Source organism: Lycorma delicatula, chromosome 4, assembly GCF_047948215.1.
Source record: "Lycorma delicatula isolate Av1 chromosome 4, ASM4794821v1, whole genome shotgun sequence".
Classification (NCBI taxonomy): Eukaryota; Metazoa; Arthropoda; class Insecta; order Hemiptera; family Fulgoridae; genus Lycorma; species Lycorma delicatula.
In genome coordinates this window covers 121,863,514-121,885,819 of record NC_134458.1, presented here as the reverse complement: position 1 = coordinate 121,885,819, position 22,306 = coordinate 121,863,514, and the positions used below count along the sequence as shown (strand labels likewise).

The following is a 22,306-nucleotide window of genomic DNA, read 5'->3' as shown; positions in this document are numbered from 1 at the left end:
CATCATTCTGATTCATCTAAACCAAAAAAATTAAAATAAGCCCAGTCTTGAAAGAAAATCATGGTATCTGTATTCTGGGACCAAAAGGGTACGCTTTTATTGATTCATGGAACCTGAAACATCCATCGCATCACAAGTCTATTGGGAAACACTTTCTAAACTGTGTTGTGCCATTCAAAACCGACCACGGGAAATACTGAGATCAGGAATTGTTCTTCTTTGCAATAATGCATGTCCTCACATGCCTGCATACACAACAGAAACAATTAAAAAATTCAGATGGGAGTTTTTGATCATCCCCTTACAGTCCTAATATCCGCCCAGTGATTTCCATCTCTTCCTACATCTCAAATACTGACTTACATCTCAACAATTTGAGGAAAGTGAAGAGTTGAAAAACTCAGTGCAAATGTGGCTACAATCCTAAATGGCAGAATTTTATGCAGAGAGTTTGAAGAAGCTGGCTTCACAGTATTAAAAATGTTTGGAATGAAATGGTGATTATATAGAAAAATAAAGTAAATATGTAAATACCTCAAAACATAAATAAAGTTTTCATTTTTTCAACTGTTCTCATTTTATTACCGATCTGCCCTTACTTTTGAACTATGCCTTGTACAACACTATTATAATAGTTACAAATCAAATATACATTGTAGCGATATAGATAATATGAATATAATAATATAGTTGGAAAACAATGAAAGAATATAAAAAGTTATTGTAACAATATTTGCACACTGATAGACGCTACATTATAAGTTACTCATTACTCAACAGTCACAAAATTTAAGTAGATATATTGTACAAATTCAAAGTGTTAACGTATATTGCCGATTAAATCATTACTAAAGCTTAGACTTTTAGTTTCTATTGCCCATATGCAGTTTGGGTGATATAATCTAATTCTTGCAGTCCAATTTCTAGGAGCCATTCATTAATTTTCTTTTTATAGGGTACTAATGATATTGCACCAAATACTTTATTTGGGATATTTCTGAGCAAAATTTGGACAATATAGTTTGAATTTGTTTTATTGTGAGACAATTTTAATTTTTGCCCATTAATCTCATTGCTTGTAATATTATGTGTGTTGTATTTAAGGACAATTGTCTTGAAAATTTGTTGATGATTGTTATAAGCAAACATGACCAGGGTCTTAATAAATACCTGTCTGATACGTAACACTTTAAATTTGTTGAAAAGACTCTCGGTGGGATATAAATGGTTTTTATTAAGGGCAGCTTTCATAATAAATCTTTGTACAATATTTCAACAGTTCTATTATTAGATTATTAGGCTCCTCCAAACACAGTAATACCTCCCAAAATCAGTGACTGGACAGGAGCGCAATACAATAACCTTAATTAATTGGACTACATATTTAATATATAGTTTATTTATTGAAACACAAACTTCCACTTACCCACTTTTACTGTAATACCCTGTACATGAGAGACACACATACCCTGTGGTCAATTATTAAACCCAAATATTTACTCTTTGATTTCTTTACAAATACAGCTCTGACTCAATGTAGCCACAAATATGCACTTGTCTGTCATGTCTTGAATCACCTCTGTTTCTTAATGAAAGAGGCATGACTTTTGTTTTTGTTAGGTTTAAAATTAGGATGATGATAAAACCATGATTTCAACTTTGCAAGATCCCACTGAGTAAAGTGGATTCCAATCATCGTCCTCAGAAAAAATTGCAGTGTCATCAGTAAATAGAAATATTTTACCACTGATATCAATATTTGAGACATCATTGATGTAGATAAGAAGGAGTAAAGGCCCCAGGCCTTTGCTCTTTATCCTGTATAACACAACTATCCAGTCTTAATATGGCTAGAAACACCACATAATATTACAATTTGTTTTCTGTTTTCAAAATATCTCAATACTGCCCTATTTATAATGCCAATTTGGTGTAGTTTATTCATTAAATTTTCCCTGTGTACAGTGTCAAATGCCATATCCAAGTCTAAAAACATAATTAAATATTTTCCGCTGTTATTAATTGTCTTAACTATATTTAATGAAAACTGTGCATCATTAATATTTTTACTCTCTCTAAACACATATTGGATGTTTATTATATTATACCTTTTTCAAGTATCTGGACAATTGATCTTTTACTATCTTCTTAAAAAAATTTTAGAGAATACAGTTACTAAGGAGCCTGGGCGATAGTTGGACCTGCTAGTGTATTCATTACCCTTATACAGATGAACACTTTTACCAATTTTATAGGCTTCAGGGAAGATGCTGTATAACAAATTTAGATTAGAAATATGTAGGAGGGGTTTCATTTACATGTTCTTTTACAAACGATGATGGTATTTGGTTGTATCCAGAGGTCAAGCCACCATGAAATTTTCCCACATAGTAAATAAGATCATTCACAGATATAGTCTATAAAACAAATGCTTCCCTAAATTTGCAGGTAGTGATTATCACAATCACTATCATTTTTACTACCTACTAGTAGCCCTCCTGGGCAAATACTCTTAGCTAAGTTATGTCCTCCTTGTGTAAAATAATCATTGAATTCATCTGCCACCTTAACACACAAATCTTCATAATTTTCAGATTTTGATCCACAATATATTTTCCACTGGGAATTCTTGATGTTTTGGTGTTCTGCAGTAAAGTTCATTTAGAAATTCCCAGATAATTCTTGTATTTGAAATCTGTATCATTTAATTTTTCCTAAAATACCCTCTTTTGGTGGTTCTAATTCAAATATGTACAATGTTCCTATAGTTTTTTTTAAAATAATTGCCTAAGTCAGGGTTAAAGGGTTGTTTTAAAACAAGTTTACTCAATTTATCATACTTCCTAGTTAATCTAACTAATCCTGTGGTTATCCAGGATTTAAAGTTTTTTTATGATGTGCTCTTTCAGTCTTAATTGACTGGTTTTTGATTTATTTCTAATAATTTCATAAAACCTACCTGCATTCACATTAAAACCTGCCTCATAAACTACTGGGCCTCAATCCTGGATCTATAAGTGTTTTAATAAAAAATTATTGTCTGTATGGAATTTACTTTGCAATGTGGTTTTACTAGAATTTATTGGAAAATTGTTTGATGGCTAGAGCTACACAATCGTGATCTGTAAATCTTGTTTTAACTAGCAGATTTTATTTCTTTTATGTTTGGATGTCTCACACAAATATGGTTCAAACATGTGGCACTATCTCCTTTCACTCTAGTAGTAATACTTATATAACTAATAAAACCTTCCATTGCAAGAACATTTAGATATATTTCTGATTTCATCACCATCTTAGCAGTCTCGAATATGATACATATTAATGTTCAAATCTTCATGTAAAATATAAAATTTACTTTTACCAATATCTTCACAATGTATTTTTAAAGCATTAATGAAATTATCAACATTGGAATCATAAGTTCTATACATAGCTAATAAACTGTATATTATAAACTGTCTATTATATAAATATATAACAACATTCAAGCTATTGACTTCACCTAAAGTTATTTCGTTTACGTTTATTGAAAGGTTCCCATCCACATAGATGATGGCTTCATCATTTATGTTTCTCTTATTTCAAGTCTTTATAAAATTATAACCAGGCAATGGTTCTTTGTTATCAAAATTGTAATGCCGTGTCTCACTACGAATGATAAAATAGACTTTCCCTTTTAATTCATTTAAATAAATAAGTAATTCATTAAAATGTTTGTTATAACTCCTAATATTTAAGTGAAATAAAATAAGTGTTCTTTGTGAATCATTAGAAAAAATTAAATTATCTATAACTGAAAACTGTTCATATAAAACTACGTTACCCCAACTATCCAAAAAATTGCTATCTTCCATTACATAACTTTCCAATAAAAATGAGAAAGAAAATAAAAAAATGAAAAAGCTTAACTACAAGTAAATGAAAAAAAAAATTGATGATAATAAAAGAAAAAATACCAGAACTTAAACACTAGAAAGATAGACAAGAGAAGATAAACCACTTTTTGTCGGCATAATTATGTAAAGAATGTTTCATTTTAATCACCCCAGGTGATTTTCTCGTAAACTACAGACAATACAAAAAAATGACCTAAATAAAAGTTACTCAGATTGGAGGGGGGCACCTCATGGTGACCTTGAACTTGACTGTTATTTCAGGGTTAACATGATTTTTTAAAGTGGAATGACCTATTTTTGACCTACCAGTGAAAAGAGCGAAAAATTTTACATTGTAATATGTGGTCACACATACAACCTTGGAACATTTGGAATCTGTTTGAAAGTCATAAAATGTAATACTCACATTCCAGGCCATTTATCTCGCAAACTATGATAAAGAGCATAAAAACGACTTTACAAAAGTTATGTAGACAGGAGGGGGACATCCAAAGGTTCGTCGAGGTTTTTCAAATGGAATTAGCTCTTTCAATAGCGTCAGTGGAAAGAGCAAAAAATATCACGTCAACATAATTGAATTTATTCATGACGTTTTATATTTGTTTTATTTTTTCCCAGGTTTTTGAAGTTCATGGTTTAGGAGTTAATCACATACAGTATCCAATTAACACAATTTGCTGAATTTCAAAGACAATATCAGATAGCAATTCTCTTCTCACAACTTAGAAACCAGTGATGGTTAATACATGCGAAAACAATCCATCACCTGTGTATGGTTATCTGTATGACTTCAAAAATTCTAAGTTCATATGTGTGACCACATGTTCCAATGTAAAATTTTCTGCTCTTTTCATTGGTGGGTTCAAAAACAGGTCATTCCATTTTAAAAAATCGCATTAACCTTGACATAACAGTCAAGGTCAAGGCCAAATCCAAGGTCACCATTAGGTGTACCTCCTCCAATCCAAGTAACTTTTATTTAGGTAATTTTTTTGTATTGTGCATAGTTTATGAGTAAATCTCCTGGGGCGATTAAAATAAAACACTCAAGCAGTAATAATAATAATATACATAATCAAATTATCATTATTCTACAATTATCCTCCTCTATGAATCATGAGACCTTGCCCTTGGTGAGGGGGCTTGAGTGCTCAGGGATACAGAGTAGCTGGACCGACGGTGCAACCATATCGGAGAGGTATCTGTTGAGAGCCAGATCAAGGAATGATTCCTGAAAGAGGGCAGCAGCTCTTTCAGTAGTTGTTAGGGGCGTGAGTCAGAATGACTTAAACAGCCATATCAACATCACTCAGTCCTCTGAGTACTGTGCAGCTGAAAGCAATGGAAAACTACAGCTGCTTTTTTTCCAAGAAAATGTGGCTCTCTGCATTTTCATACAGCAATGATGGAGGCGCCTTCCTTGGTAAAATATTCTGGAGGTAAACTAGTCTCCCGTTCGGATCTCCGGGTAGGGACTACTAAGGAAGGGGTCACCAGAAAATTAAAAAATAACATTCTACGAGTCGGAGCGTGGAATGTTAGAAGTTTAAAAAAGGTTGGTAGGCTAGAAAATTTAAAAAGGGAAATGGATAGGATAAATGTGGATGTAGTAGGAATTAGTAAGGTTCAGTGGGAAGAGGAAGGCGACTTTTGGTCAGGTGATTTTAGAATAATTAACTCAGCTTCAAATAATGGGCAGGCAGGAGTAGGTTTCATAATGAACAAGAAGATAAGGAAGAGAGTAGAGTATTTCAAAATGCATAATGATAAAATCATTGTAATAAGGATAAAATTGAAACCTAAACCGACAATTGTTAACGTCTATATGCCTATAAGGAAATATAAGGAAATTCTTAAATCAGCAGAAGTAAACTTAGGCGGAATAAAGAGAACTGGTAGAAAACCTATGGTTTCAGACGATATATTGCAGCTGATGGATGAACGTAGAAAATATAAGAATGCTAGTGATGAAGAAAGTAAAAGGAACTATCGGCAGTTAAGAAATGCTATAAACAGGAAGTGCAAACTGGCAAAAGAAGAGTGGATTAAAGAAAAGTGTTCAGAAGTGGAAAGAGAAATGAACATTGGTAAAATAGACGGAGCATACAAGAAAGTTAAGGAAAATTTTGGGGTACATAAATTAAAATCTAATAATGTGTTAAACAAAGATAGTACACCAATATATAATACGAAAGGTAAAGTCGATAGATGGGTAGAATATATTGAGGAGGAAATGAATTAGAAAATGGTGTTATAGAGGAAGAAGAGGAAGTTGAGGAGGATGAAACGGGAGAAACAATACTGAGATCTGAATTTAAGAGAGCATTAAAAGATTTAAATGGCAGAAAGGCTTCTGGAATAGATGGAATACATGTAGAATTACTGTGCAGTGCAGGTGAGGAAGCGATTGATAGGTTATACAAACTGGTGTGTAATATTTATGAAAAAGGGGAATTTCCGTCAGACGTAAAAAAAAGTGCTATAGTCATGATACCAAAGAAAGCAGGGGCAGATAAATGTGAAGAATACAGAACAATTAGTTTAACTATTCATGCATCAAAAACCTTAACTAGAATTCTATACAGAAGAATTGAGAGGAGAGTGGAAGAAGTGTTAGGAGAAGACCAATTTGGTTTCAGGAAAAGTATAGGGACAAGGGAAGCAATTTTAGGCCTCAGATTAATAGTAGAAGGAAGATTAAAGAAAAACAAACCAACATACTTGGCGTTTATAGACCTAGAAAAGGCATTCGATAACATACACTGGAATAAAATGTTCAGCATTTAAAAAAAATTAGGGTTCAAATACAGAGATAGAAGAACAATTGCTAACATGTACAGGAATCAAACAGCAACAGTAATAATTGAAGAACATAGGAAAGAAGCCGTAATAAGAAAGGGAATCCAACAAGGATGTTAAAGAACAATTTAGATTCGGAGTAACAGTACAAGGTGAAAAGATAAAGATGCTACGATTTGCTGATGATATAGTAATTCTAGCCGAGAGTAAAAAGGATTTAGAAGAAACAATGAATGGCATAGATGAAGTCCTACGCAAGAACTATCGCATGAAAATAAACAAGAACAAAACAAAAGTAATGAAATGTAGTAGAAATAACAAAGATGAACCAATGAATGTGAAAATAGGAGGAGAAAAGATTATGGAGGTAGAAGAATTTTGTTATTTGGGAAGTAGAATTACTAAAGATGGACAAAGCAGGAGCGATATAAAATGCCAAATAGCACAAGCGAAACGAGCCTTCAGTAAGAAATATAATTTGTTTACATCAAAAATTAATTTAAATGTCAGGAAAAGATTTTTGAAAGTATATGTTTGGAGTGTCGCTTTATATGGAAGTGAAACTTGGACAATCGGAGTATCTGAGAAGAAAAGATTAGAAGCTTTTGAAATGTGGTGCTACAGGAGAATGTTAAAAATCAGATGGGTGGATAAAGTGACAAATGAAGAGGTATTGCGCCAAATAGATGAAGAAAGAAGCATTTGGAAAAATATAGTTAAAAGAAGAGACAGACTTATAGGCCACATACTAAGGCATCCTGGAATAGTCGCTTTAATATTGGAAGGACAGGTAGAAGGAAAAAATTGTGTAGGCAGGCCACGTTTGAAATATGTAAAACAAATTGTTAGGGATGTAGGATGTAGAGGGTATACTGAAATGAAACGACTAGCACTAGATAGGGAATCTTGGAGAGCTGCATCAAACCAGTCAAATGACTGAAGACAAAAAAAAATCTACAATTATAATATATAACATTATTCATAGTTATATTTATATATAACAGGAATACGAGGAGGATAAAAAAGAACCATTGCCTGGTTATAATATTATAAAGTTATATATATATATTTATTATTGTCCATTAGATACTTGGAATCCCCCTAATTCCCTGTTGAAGTCCTACACTCTTCAACTTTGATTTATGCATGCCTAGTTTATATAGATTTTCTATGGGATGTATTTTGGTACATTTCACAAGCAAAAATTCATGAAACACAGTATTCTAATACATTTTCAGAGTTGCTAAATTTTTCCATACTTAAAACACGAGTCTGCAATTGCTTACATAATGTTAATTGACTACAAATACAAGCAAGAATCGCAAAATATATTAGTTTTTGTTGAAACACAGTTATCTATTACATAACACAGTATAGCATAACAGAAATAAGCACTCTTTATTACTTGTTTCAATCATTTCCGCTCACATTGACCCCAGTCTTGAGTCAGTCGCATTACTACCGACTCAAGACTGAAAGATGGTACAAGTATGATAAAATGACAATGATATTTGTGAAGTACGTTCTTTTAGATGGCATGCTGCGAAGTTGTTTGCTGAAATCACTTGTTGTTGCTTGACTGAAAGATAGTAAAGAGCATTTAGCTGCTTGTTTGTGGTGATCGATTAAAGCAAACAAATTCTGGCATTTGCTGAAAAATGGATAAAATTGAAATTTGAGCTATTATAAAGTACTTTGTTTTAAAAGGTTTAAACCTGATGGACAAACAAAAACAGTTATATCCCACTTCAGAAGATTTTTCCCCTTCATTTTTGATGGTAAAAAAATGGGCTTGTGAATTTGAATGTGGTCATACAACCATATAAGAATGCTTGGGATGTTCAAAAACTGCTACAACTAGTGAAATTGTCAAATATCCACAATGCTGCTGACTGAAGGTATACGAGCTTGCTGTCATTACAAACATCTTGATAGACAGTGATCACTATATTTTACATGATGCTTTGATTATGAAAAAGCTTCCTGCTTCATGGATGCCATGTTTGTTAACAGTTGACCAAAAACACATTTAACTGAACATATCTCAGTGTCTTTAAATTTATTCAAACATGATTCAGCAAGACTTTATAACAGCATATGGAATACAGATTCACCATTAACACCAGAAACCAAACATCAGTCTAAACAGTGGGTGGGAGCAGGTGAAAGTATGCCAAAAAAAAATCAAAAACAATTTCATCTACAGGAAAGGTCATGGCTATGTTTTTTTGGGATTCTTGTGGTATACTCATAATTACCTGGAAAAAGGCAGCAACATCACCAGGGAATATTATATTTACTACTGGAACAATTGAAGGGTCCTATTCAGGCTAAACTTCCACATTTAGCTGTATAATAAGTGCTTTTTCACCAAGACAATGCGCCTACACACATGTCTCAGCTGCAAAACTCCATGACCTTCCAAGTCCTCCACATTCATTGCATTTGACCTCCAGCAACTACTTTCTTTTCCCAAACCTCACTGAAGAAATGGCTTGCTGGACAAAAATTCATTTCAAATGATGAGATCAGAGCTGAGACAACTGCTTATTTTACAGAGTCAGGCAAATTGCATTATGCTGAGAGTATTAACAAGTTGAAAAGCCATAGGTCAAAATATAATGAATAGCAGGGTGATTACATTAAAAAATAAAAATAAAAAATTTCTGAAAAATGTGTTTACTGTGTCAAGCTGAGAACTTTCCAAATGACCATCATATTTTTAGTGTTTGGGAGCAGTACAAACTCAACATTCATTCCACAAACAATCAGAAATATGTTAAATTTATGACTAGCCAATGTGTCACTACTAATAAAAATTGTTACACTAGAAGTAATATAAGTTTAATTTATACTAGATCAATCTCAAGTTTACCTTCTTCCAATCTGTCTTTTATCCAGCTCTTTTTGTATTGACTCGGGCAATCGATGAGGTGGTTTAGGTGACATCTTACCAGAATGTAAATCCTGTTATAAAAAATTACATGAAATGAAATTAAAGAACATAATAAATACTATAATGTCATATAATTACAAGCATTGAAATAAAACACTTTTTCATTTATTTTTTAATTTAAATAGAGGTTAGAAAAATGCAAGTGATTAAGCATTAACCAAACCAGACACAATTGGATAGATGTAACAAAAAATAAAAGAAAAAAAAGATAAATAAGAAAATATACAATATTTAAACATATAAAAATATGAACATAAAAGAATAATTACTCAAAAAAGTATGACATAATCATTAAAAATTAGAAAACAAGAAAATTTAAAAAAATGTTAACAAGAAATCTTTAACTATATGACCGTTTTGATTATTAAACAATCATCATCAGTAGATATTGAGGAATTAGTATATAAGTTAAATAAATGAAAAATGATAAGAAATAATAATTAAATAAAAAATAATCACACTTATGAAATCCAAAAAACAACACTTCTAGCAATGTTAGAGAATAAAAATAAAAACAACAGTTAACTAAAAAAAAAAAAATATAGTTTTAAGCAAACACAAATTAATATGTACAGTTAGTTTAAAAACAGTGAAGCAGATGTTTACGTTTAGTGTTAAATCAGTAAATATCCAGACATAGATTGCCCACTTTGACCTCTTATATACATCTGGAAAAGATAAAAATTTTCTCAGGAAAGATAGAGACCATATGAACCTTAAAACCAAATAGGTATCTCCTTCCATGAACAAATTTTAAGGGAAGGGATGACACAATGATTAAAAACTTTTACAAAAAAACTTCTTAAAAGTAAGTACATTATTTAAAAGTAAAGTTACTACATTATTATTGACAAAGTAAGTTTCATAACTAAATTACTTTATATAAATTTGAAAAAGAGGAATTGAGTATGAATAAAGAAATTGAGAATCTACAAACAAAGAAAAAATGGTAAAAATAAATAATATATGGACAACTATGATAAATTATATACACAAAAGAATTTTAAATAATGACTTCTTAGATACAATAGAAAATAATAATTATTACAGTTACAGGAGATTTATTATTTGAAGTAGTTCAAATAATAAATCTTATTATAAACGACTTATAAGTCGTTTATACAAAGGTTGTTTCCTATGCTGTTTCTTTATTATAAATAAAATTTCCTTTTATAGCTCCAAAACTATACTGTATAATTAATGTGGATGGATATGCACATTCTTACATTATAGCTTAACTACTACAGACATGCTTAACAATGTTCTGTATCGTAATTCACTCCAAAATTCCAATTCAACAAAATCAGAAATGCAAAACAGGTTAAAAAAGCAAAACTAAATTTATCATATCCATGTTGAGGCCTAAATCAACGATCAAAATCAGTTCAAGCTGTATTTACAATGATTATTTTCAACTGTATATCTCAAAGAACGTGAAGTTGAAATAAAGATAAAACAAATAATTTCAATAGTTAAAAAACTGCATTTACAGATTATATTTCAGAAATTGTATTTAAAATAGCTAACAATTAAATGCAAAATAAAATATGTCAGCATCAAATAAATAAATTATCTGGGCTGGCAATTGTAATACAGCAAGCATTTAACTTCACTGTTAACTACTGCCATGCTGCATGAATAATATTGATTGTTTAAAAAAAAAATTACGCATAATACATATAAACTGTCTATGACTGTGAAACAATACTCACCAATGTTTTAAAAAAAAAACTGTACAAACAGGCCTATTATGTTGCACAGAAGTTTACATCACAGCATTTCTTGTGTGACATCACTTTCATTCCTTAAAGATTTTCTGAATTCTCTTACACAGGTATTGAAATTCAGTTAAAAAACTATAATTTTAACTGGACTTAAACCTGGATCCTGCAGCATCATGGTACAGGTTATTATTATTTTCTTATGAATATCTGGAAGTCTCCAGATATCCCATGCAGCTTTCTGGATTCAGGGCAAGTAGGCAGTCACGTCCCTTGTTCATGATGTGTAATCTTGTGCAGACTCAGGCCGACCACACTTGAAATGTGTGGTTAATCAAAACTCAACCACCAAAGAACACTGGTATCCATGATCTAGTTTTCAAATCCGAATAAAGGCTTTATTCAGATTTATTTAATCCAAACCTGAGAACTCTCGACTTTGAAATCAGCTGATTTACGATGACAAGTTTTACCACTAGACTAACCTGGCAGGTTATAGTATAGATGAATGATTGTTAATACTGATCCATATTTGAAACATTTAAAACAAAAATAATTTTAATCTAGAAGACTTTTGTATCCAGTTCTTATACTTCTTTTTGCTAGTAGTTACGTATTTCAATTTGAGAAATAATATATAAATAATTTGAACCATTTGCAGCATTAAATAAATCTGCTTTAAAAGAATTCTGAAAACAGTTTTCTTTTCTGATGGAAAACTTCTTTATTCTTATCAGATAATTATTTGAGTCTAGGAATGTTTTAGTTATATCTTATAAGTCATGAAGGTAAAACAAAATAAAAAATTCTATAATTAAATTAAATTGGATTTACCTTGTATTTTGATCCATTACTACTTCCATTAATGTTATTCAAAGATCCAGCACTACTGTTTAGAGGATTAGTCCATATGTTGCTGTTGTCCAAAGCATCACCATTCATTGAATTATGTAGGTTATCAGCAGAGTATGTAGGACGAGCAGGAATAATTGGTGACCGGCAACAGACCCTGGTGTTTATTTTTGTAAAATTTATGTACAAAAAATAATATAGTTATTTTACGCCCTTTCATATATAATTTAGCTCAATAACTTATTTAATAATGTTAGAACAAAATTTTAAGAAAATACTAATTTTGAGGAAGTATTGATATAAATTTTTCATAAAACAATCTGCAGCAATATTCATCATCAGGTTATTATACTTTTTATTAGTAAAAAAAATTCAAGTAAAAGAATATTAATTACATAAATAATCCGTTTATCTGTATCTAATTTTTGTTAAAACAATTAACAAACATGACATTTTTGCTACTTAATCCATCTCTCTGATAATATAAATTTATTTATAAATCTCATAGAAATTTACTTCTAAGATTCAAAAATTAATTATATATGTATTTAGAAGCCAAACAACCTATCACAAGTAAACTAATAAGAACAGATTACTAAATGAAAGAAGATAAAAAACAAAATCACAAAGACATGACTATTAAAATTATTAAGTAGATAGAAAGACAATAAGCCTATATAAATGATGTGAGTCTAATAATCTGATAATTATGTATCGATATATGTCTACTATTTGATTTAATATTACATGCAATCAAATTTGATGATAAATATGTTGATATGAACTATCAAATTTTCATTAAGTATATAGAGAAATGGAATCTCTTTGGTTTTATATTTGGTAGTTGCCTTTAAAATCATTTTTAGACCTTTTTTTTGACAGATCTTTAGAAATATCTAAAACGAGCTAATTTTTAGTACTCCTTTAGGTTTTAATGGCCTTCCTTCGGTTGATTTATAACACATGAAATCCACAACCAGATTTTTCAAATTTTGTTTCTTGATATTATTAGTCATTTAATTAATCTGATCCATTTCAAATTACTAAATTTTGTACGTTTTCATTTTTTATTCTTTTGAAGATTTATTTCTTCACAGATACAACTGGTAGAGATATCGATTGCACTGTGTTGGCTTCTTTAGAAATTCATTGTTATAAATTAAATACTAAGATGTTACGATGATCAATTTTTCTTAATATCATTACTTTATCTATTATTACATGGAAGACTTATTATTACAATATGGCACAATGTTGCCACATTTGTTTGAGTAACATACGAGGAATCAATTAACTTTCATAGCCAAATTATTAAAGGTTATCAACAAAGATAAAACTGAACAAAGGTGGAATTTTTTCACATACTTTATGAAAACCTGACAGTGAAATTTAGATATATTCAAACTAGACTACATATAATAAATAAATAAAATATTAATCTAATTTGTACTGCAATACACAAAAGAAAATTAATAAATGCTTTTAATGTTATCATATTATAAAAAGAAAAACACAGAAAAAGACTATTTTTAAGTTTAAACAGTATTTTCGGAACATAATCAACAAATACATCCTAAGCATTCTGTGTATTATTAAAAAAAATACAAAAAGAAAAAACTTGTATGGCTATCATGTTTATAACTGACATCAAAATGATTAAAAATTAATATAGATTTCTTAATTTATTCAGCAGATATACAATTTTATTAATCTAATTCTCATTTTAAAACATGGAACATTTTAAAAATAATTATAATAAAGTGATGTTGGCCTTTTTAGAATGGCCAATAATTATCTTATGAAACAAATATTTAATTACTTTTATAAAAGGAAACCTGAAATTAACTGGATGAAAGAAAATAAAATCAATCAAAAAACCAAAACATCTCAGAAAATGAAATATCAGACAGAAAAATTTATAAAGAGAAAATTGAAGCAATACAGTATTTTCAAGAAAAAGTAAGGAAAAAAAATAACAGTAGTCAAGAATGTTCGAAAGAAAAAAGAAAAACAGCAAACTCAAAGAATGAGGGAATATTGGGCAAAGAGAAAACTGCAAAGGTGAAGATTGGAACGTGGTCTTTCAGAGATCAAAATCAAAAAGAAAAAAGTGATGTATAATACACATCATGCTGCAATATTCTGCATTCTTATAGTTAAGACCATGTCATGCAACATCTATGCAACAACTTAAGAAAGCAGACAAACAAAAACATCTTTATTATGGTTAATTGGCTTCAGATTTGTTTTGTTTATTTATGATTTTTGTTAGTGAAGCTATTTAAAAGAATAAAGTTTATGAAACAAATTCCCATATTTTGGAAGAATTGAAAGTGAATATTTAATGTGCTCTTGAAGCTACTGACTAACATTTTGCATTGATTAATCAAGAAAAAAGCTGCATTGTTGAGCTGGGCACTTTTATCAACATACTTTGTAAAATTAAATAAGTAAACTTTCACTAATAAAAGTAAGTATTTACGTTCTTTTTGTTTTTTTTTATTTTTATAATTTATTCATAGAATCATTTTGTGATTGGCTGTAAGGAAGGGCCTTTTGCAGCAGTCCAGTTTTTATAAAGTACAAAAACTAATCTTTACATGTTCATTTTTATGAACTTATTGATTTAGACTTAATATCTGTTTTTATAATAAAAATATGGATAAACCATTGTACCTCTTACTCAATTGTTAATTATCAAAGAGTAAAAAATGGACAAAAGTAAATAAATAGATAAAAATAAATTTATACATTGGGAAAAAAGCAAAACATATTTAATATTTAAATAACAAATCTAATTCACGTTAATCAAAGACTATATTAAAATCGGATCAGTTCATACATCAATTTTTGTAATCAAATCTACTTATTTAAATTGGCAAGATTGTTTTAACATTTTCTTTTACAGTTTGAGAACCTGCTTCAATTGGGAAGTAATGAAGGTGAAGTTGGATGTTAAAATTAATAGATTTATTTAAACATTATCATATAAGTAAATTATTTTATTTGATTTTCACTGCTATTATCTTATTGTTAGATGTGATTTTAAATAGGAAGATGAATGGCTTAAGTGTTACATAACAAAATACCAGACTCTAGCTGGGAATCAAACCTGAGACTTCATGATATATTGGGGTTACTTCAATAATTCAATGAGTATTGTTAATTGTAAATTAACTTATATAATATTGGACTTAATTGTATCACAGTAAGGTTAGTAGTAAAATCTACCAACGTCATCTTTCAAATCAGACAACTGACCCAATTTTAAGATATAATATTTAAATTCATATAATCATAAAAAACAATGAAATGAACTGTTTATATGCAATTCTGTATAGATATATTATCAATTGATTTACCTGAACAAATTCATAGTTTTCTGCCATCTAAGTCTTTGGTAGTCCATTTTTCAGTCTCTCTAATAACATCCTATGATCTTAAAATTTCTTAATGAAATAAAAAGTATTTCTATTTGATGACCTATCACTTTTAAAATTATCTTTCTGCTGCTTCACAACATCTACCTACGATGCATATAAAGGTTATCAAGATAAAATACCATTCTTCTTCAATCAATATGTTAAACTCATTTTTAGACATTACCTTACTAAAGAATGGAAACAATTGTGAAATAATAATTCACTTTCAACTTAAGAATTTCTAAATACTGTATCAGTAGTACAATCAGTGGAATAAAAAATTGAAACTATTGTAATATGTTACCTACTTTACGTTTAGTACATCATTTTGCTGTTTACAGTCTTTCTTTACAGTCAGTTTCCACTTCCCACTTCACAATCCTACAGTTTCAAGTTCATCCTTTCGTTAATTCTCATATTTGTCTTCCAGCAGAATCTAGGGCATCCTCTTTTTCTTCTTTGCGAACATAACTATTTTAATATCTGTTAAGAATGCTTTGAATCATTCATTTTACTCACACAGCTCAATCACCTTCACTAAGTTTGCTCTAATTGTTTTAGTTTCAGGGTCCAGTGTGCATTAGATTTGATTCTTCCAATATTTGGCTATGTAGATATCTTGTTGTTGCTTGATATCAGATCATGAGTGCAGGATTGAGTCATCAAAGAGCATGCCAGGAGGTTGGCCTCTTGTGTTTCCTTCAATGTCACCCTTCTTAGCAAGATTTGTTTTGTATCTTGCCATGTCTATTCATACATGATTTTAGAACTCATTAGGTAGAATTTGATAATGAACTGAAATTTTCTTGTAATGCCATGAAAGGTTATGGAATAGATTTTATCATAACTCTAATCTTCATGCCTTGGGAGAGGCAAGAAGTAGTTCTGACAAAAAAGAAAGCTCTTTCTTGACTTCAGGCAAGTGTGTTGCTCCTCATGATCAAAGAGAGGATGACAAGGGTGTGAAGTCTGTCTTTTTGGTTGCTTTCTGTCGCTACATCTTTTTGTATTTGTGGTGTGATGATTCCAGTGAGAGGGTAGATCTTCCCAACAGGTTTAAGTCTAAGCCTCCAGAAATGATTGTCTCATTAACTGTCACATTCACTTGTTTCATTTGGGCTGTTTCTCCATACTGGTGCTGCATATTCCATGACAGACAGGCAGAGAACCATAGCTGAGGTTTAGAGGACACATGGCTGGGCACCCCGTAGATGTGCCTATCAGTTTCCTGATGATGTTTCTAGTAAGTTTCATATCTCTACAATATTGCTTGATTGAAAAAGTCTTGTCAAGTTTTTTGTCCAAGTATTTTGGTTTAATAGTGTTCCAGCTCATCTCCTTTCCTTCTCAATTGCAACTTTCTTGTTAGCTATCCTGTTTCTTAAGTGAAAGGCAGACCTGAGTTTTAGTAGCATTTGGCTTGAAATGGTGTGTCATAGTATGAGTTGATTTACACTTATACAATTACAACTTACAACTTAAGTCACTTTTGACTTATAGCTTATTCTACACTTCTTCAAAAGTGTATTCTTGCGATCCATAGCTCTATCAGTGGTGTAGATAAAGTGTTTGTTTTTGACTAATGGGCTGGTTGTAAATGTTGTAAAGCAGAAGGGCTAGAAGCACTCTCTTAGGCAGTTTTTCTGAGATTGTCATATGCTATTTGGGTTCTGCATGACTACATGGAATTACCTGTACATTGTCCACAATATTTATACCTAAATTGTCGTATATGTCATCATTCCTAACTCTGTTCAGCCAATTTTTTCTTGTCTCTTCTGAGAAGTTCATTTCTGTAGTTAAAACCTTGACATATTCTTTGTTTTATCCCACAAAATATAACTTTGAATAAAGTTTCAGTTGAACATTTTTTTGGTCTCCTCCCTTACATTCTTATTTCACAAATTTAAGTGAAATTAATGGCTGTAAAAGTTATTCATTTCAGAACATCATCATAACTTATTATTCCATATTAAGTATCACAACTTAATACTTTTCCTTACTTTATACCTAATATTATGTCCTCCTCTAATTACAATTGAATTACTGTTTACATGTTCACTTCTAAAATTTGATTAAGTTAAAATCTATAGAATTAAGAAAAATCTGCTTATGGTTAAGGTTAAAAAAAAAAAATTCAGTTAAGGTAATCATCAGCAAAATGTTCTTGTGGTTTATACTGGTCAACTGTAAAGAACATTATAAATACACACAATTTCTCAACTGATCTGGTACCATATTTTTAATCCTCTGAGATGCAAGTGGCAAAAATCCACATCCTTAGTAGAAACCTTTATCCATTACATGTTCATCTGTTACTTCATTTCCTATCTTTAGTCCAGTATTACTTAAAGAACATAAAATAAACAATCTCATTTTGGTAGAGTAAAAGGATTTATGGAACAATTAGTATATTACAAAAAAAAAAAAATAATAAATTGCCAATAAGTAATTAAATATAAAAATAACACATACATAAATAAACAATTGTACATGCAAAAAAGTGTACATAGTTATAAAACACTGCAGTTCCAGTTTCCAAATCAGGAATTACTTCTTTCTTCTCCTTCACATATACATATATTTAAAACACTACTTATAGATAGCTCCTAATGCTTATGTGCAAACAAAAGATACACTTTTTACTGCTAATACAACCATATGAACACAAATTAACTCTTGGAATAGAGAATAATGCAGAAAATAAATACATGAATTTTTATTTATTTTTAATAGTTTAAATTTCAGATTCTCTTTAGAAAATTTTCATACATTGTCAGCTTTTATAATGGAAAATAAATAAATAGAATAAATAAAAACAGATAGTTCAAATAGCAAACAACATTATAACTACAAAATGAAAAAAGAAGATACATACGAGTTTACGTCTTCAAGTTTCTTAAGCAACCTCTCATTTTCTCTACAAACAAGTTCTTGGTCTCGAAATAGAAGATCACGTGACGCAAATAATTCAGCATTTTCAACACGTAATGCTTCATTTTCAGTAGCATAATGTCTAACTAAATCAGCTAATTCTGCACCATCCATTTCTGCTATTTTTTCAAGATCAATGTTCGGTGGTGTTCTCAACTCCACTTTGCTTCCTGCATTGAAATTAATACAAAAAAATTTCATAGATAAACTATTATACAATTAAAAAAGGAGAAAATGTTGAACAAAGAAAATGTTGGAAATACAAGTATTATAAGACAATATATATATATATGCTTATAGCCTTTACTAAAAAAATCTCTCATGGATTATACATGACGTAATATAAAAAAAAGACTAGCAATGTATGTTGTCATTATGGTCAACAGAAAGCCTACAATGTGTTTACACTTTAATAGACAGTTAGTGATAAAATATTTGAAATTTGATGAATACTAGTGAAGTGTTGCATTAATTACAGTGTAAAGTAAATAACTGCAATAAATAATAAACTTAAAAAAATATAAATATAAAATATTTTACCTGCTCCTTATATTTACACTAATATATAATTTTTTTTTACAATAAATAATAATGTTTTATAGATAAAATACTACAGTATATCTAAGCTAGAGTGATAGTAGATGAAAAAATGGGCAAGGAGGTATGAGGTATTGCTAATCGTATGCCTACCTTAATATAAAATTAAAAAAAAAGGCTGAACCTAAATGTTTGCACGACTGCAACAGATAACTGCAAATCACAAATATGCACTCAGTACCAATATGTTAAATTAAGTATATTTGTTTAATGATATAGTTAATTTATTATCATCATAACAAACATCATGGATTAGGAGAGAGAGAGAGAGAGAGAGAGAGAGAGAGACTGTTCGGACTTCAAAGAAAATTATTATTACATATTTCATATGTAGTTTTATATGCTGTATTCTTTTTTTGAACACCAATTAAAGTAAAAACTTAATATTATTTATAATAACTGAATCTAAATCTCAAACAGTTCTTTTAATTTAAAACACAATTATGATAATTTATTTATAATGTGTTACATTAAACAAAATTCTCTTTTCAAGAAGCATAGAAGAGAAAAATATTAAGTTTACTTTATCTTCTAGGAATTTTTCTTTATTATTCAAGAAATATTTAATAAATAGACTTTTAGAATAACGTAGAGGACATAATGTGTTCCATTTGTCTTACCATCCTAAACATAATAAAATTTCTTTAGGTAAAAATAAAAGCTTAGTCAATAACCCAAGAATGGATTCCAAAATTGAATCATGTACTATCAATGTAATCCATATACCTCTCTTCAGAGCAAACATGGGTTGAAGGTCAATAACATAGGTCCAACGATAACATGGCTTGAAGGTCACACATTTTAATTGCAAAGCCAGTTAAAATAAGTGTGAAGGGAACTGGGACACATAAACTAGAATAAACTCCTTAAATACAGATGAGTTGGCACAAATAAAAGATAACTTAAAAGTAGCATAAAAAATATTAATAAACTGTAAAATCATTGATGAACATTAAACATAAATAAAATACTCATTTTTTAATGTTAATGAACTGTTTTACATGCGCAGTTTATACAGTTTTTCATGCATGAAAATTACTAAATTTTGTGTTTAGGTGCTGTAATTAATATACTGAGTTAATTAAAAATGCAGATAACAATATACATAGTAATAGCATTTTTATTCTTATTTTTACAGTTATGAGTGTAGGCTTCCTGATTTGCCTCTCTACGTAATATTTATATAACAATATATTTTACTGCAGCTTCACTCACTTATAATGGAATTCAAATTTGGTGAGTAAACACCCATATGCACATATATACTTTTTGAATCTCTTGCATTCATAACAGAAAACTTATTAGTCTTGAAATTCCATTAAACTACAGTTTTATTATATACTGTATTTAGTTACACTATTATATTACTGTACAATTAAATATTTATTAAAAAAAAATAGATATATTTTCATATATCAAATCAGTCAACAGAACTATTTTCAAGCATTCATAATAAATAGATTACATATTGCAATTTCTGCTCAATACACAAAAATATATTATGTAGATTACATCAGGTGTAGCTAGCTATGCTAACTAATGAATAAATAAAAGAAAATATCTACCTGGATAAATTAAGGGAAACTGTGAGAAAAATTATTGAAAAAAATACATAATTTTTTCATCTAAATAAATAATAACATGGAAGTAGAATAAAAATTGTATCTGTAAAAAGAATATTTTATTTTAAATATATAGTAGAGAATATCTTTTAAAAGGTTAATAATTCATTATTAATGTCAATGGAAAGATACATATAATAGCACCCTTGTTCATTTGTTGAATTTACATGAAAACAGTTCTGATGTTGGTTTGATATTTTCTTTTTAATGAATAGATGAATATTTTTCTTTCTTTTTTTTAAATAAAGACCAAATTAGAATTTTTATTTTATTAAAAAAAATTAATACTGAAATATAATCCTCCATATATTTTTGTTTTATTAAATATCGATCGGTCAAGATAAAACTGATTCTTACTTCAAAAAGTGAGAATAACGAAGTATAATATCAACAGATGCCAGCCTCTGTGGCACGAGTGGTACTGTCTCGGCCTTTTATCCTGAGGTCCCAGGATAAATCCTGGTCAGGCATGGCATTTTTACACATGCTACAAATTATTCATCTCATCCTCTGAAGCAATACCTAATGGTGGATCCGGAGGTTAAAAAAAATCAATAAATAATATATTTTAGGTAAGAGTATATGTTAGCATAAAAAATAAAATTTGGAAGTAGATCAACAAATAATAATAAGAGAGAATGGCTGTGAACATTTCATGTGGGACTTCACAATGAGGACATCCAGTGAGGATCTGTATTTTATAAGGGTATTTTACTAATAAATGGAATTTAACTGTCTGGTTATGATTGTTGCTTAACAGTCGGTTAAAATTAACCCATCATTTATTTTAACCAATTGTAAGCAGTTCTGATATCGCAATAAATAAGTTTTTCATTAGTAAGAAATGGAGAAGTAAATAAAATGTTTTATTAACATCACAGAAATACTAAAGGAGGATTAAAAAATACTTCAATATGAGGAAAACCCTTAATTAATGCTTTCATGTCATTTTTAACATTACCAACACATTTTAAAGATCTTTATATCAATTTATTTACAATAAGATTAAAAGATTTTCTGTATGAAAACATAGTTTTGATGAGTTTAAAATAATACTAAGGTAATTAAAAAATAACTTCCTGTCTTCATTTAACATGCACAAATTCTGTTCAAATAATTTTTATTAATGCATCCTTTTAGATTGTTATTCTTTTTTATTGATTTTATTTATTTAATAACTTTACATATTTGTAAAACATATTTATTTTTCTATTATTTTATACTGTACATTTATGTATTGATTTGGTCTTCAACCACTTTTTGTAATGTAATTATTTTTATACTTTATCTGATTAAGATGCCTGTCTGATTAATATCTTCTCTTGAGCCATCTAGCAAATGACATGGAACTTTATTTTTTAATCATAAAATAAAATCCTTACATGAATCTATATAATTATAATTTTCTCATGAGCAAATATCTATAGTTTATTCAAAATTCTACATCAATGAAATTCTTTCATTCAGATAATAATGTACATTTTAATTCTATTCAGACGTTTAT

At 29.4% G+C, this 22,306-nt stretch overlaps 1 protein-coding gene across 1 annotated transcript in view; it reads right to left on the bottom strand.

The window, feature by feature from the left end:
* Window positions 1–22,306, bottom strand: part of LOC142322708 (kinesin-like protein KIF12) — a 180,863-nt gene that overhangs the window by 11,339 nt on the left and 147,218 nt on the right. Inside the window, exons 12-14 of the mRNA XM_075361785.1 lie at window positions 18,528–18,753; window positions 12,210–12,384; window positions 9,574–9,665 (exon numbers count right to left, since the gene is read on the bottom strand). Coding sequence (XP_075217900.1) covers window positions 9,574–9,665; window positions 12,210–12,384; window positions 18,528–18,753 — 493 coding nt within the window. The remainder of the gene's footprint in view (window positions 1–9,573; window positions 9,666–12,209; window positions 12,385–18,527; window positions 18,754–22,306) is intronic.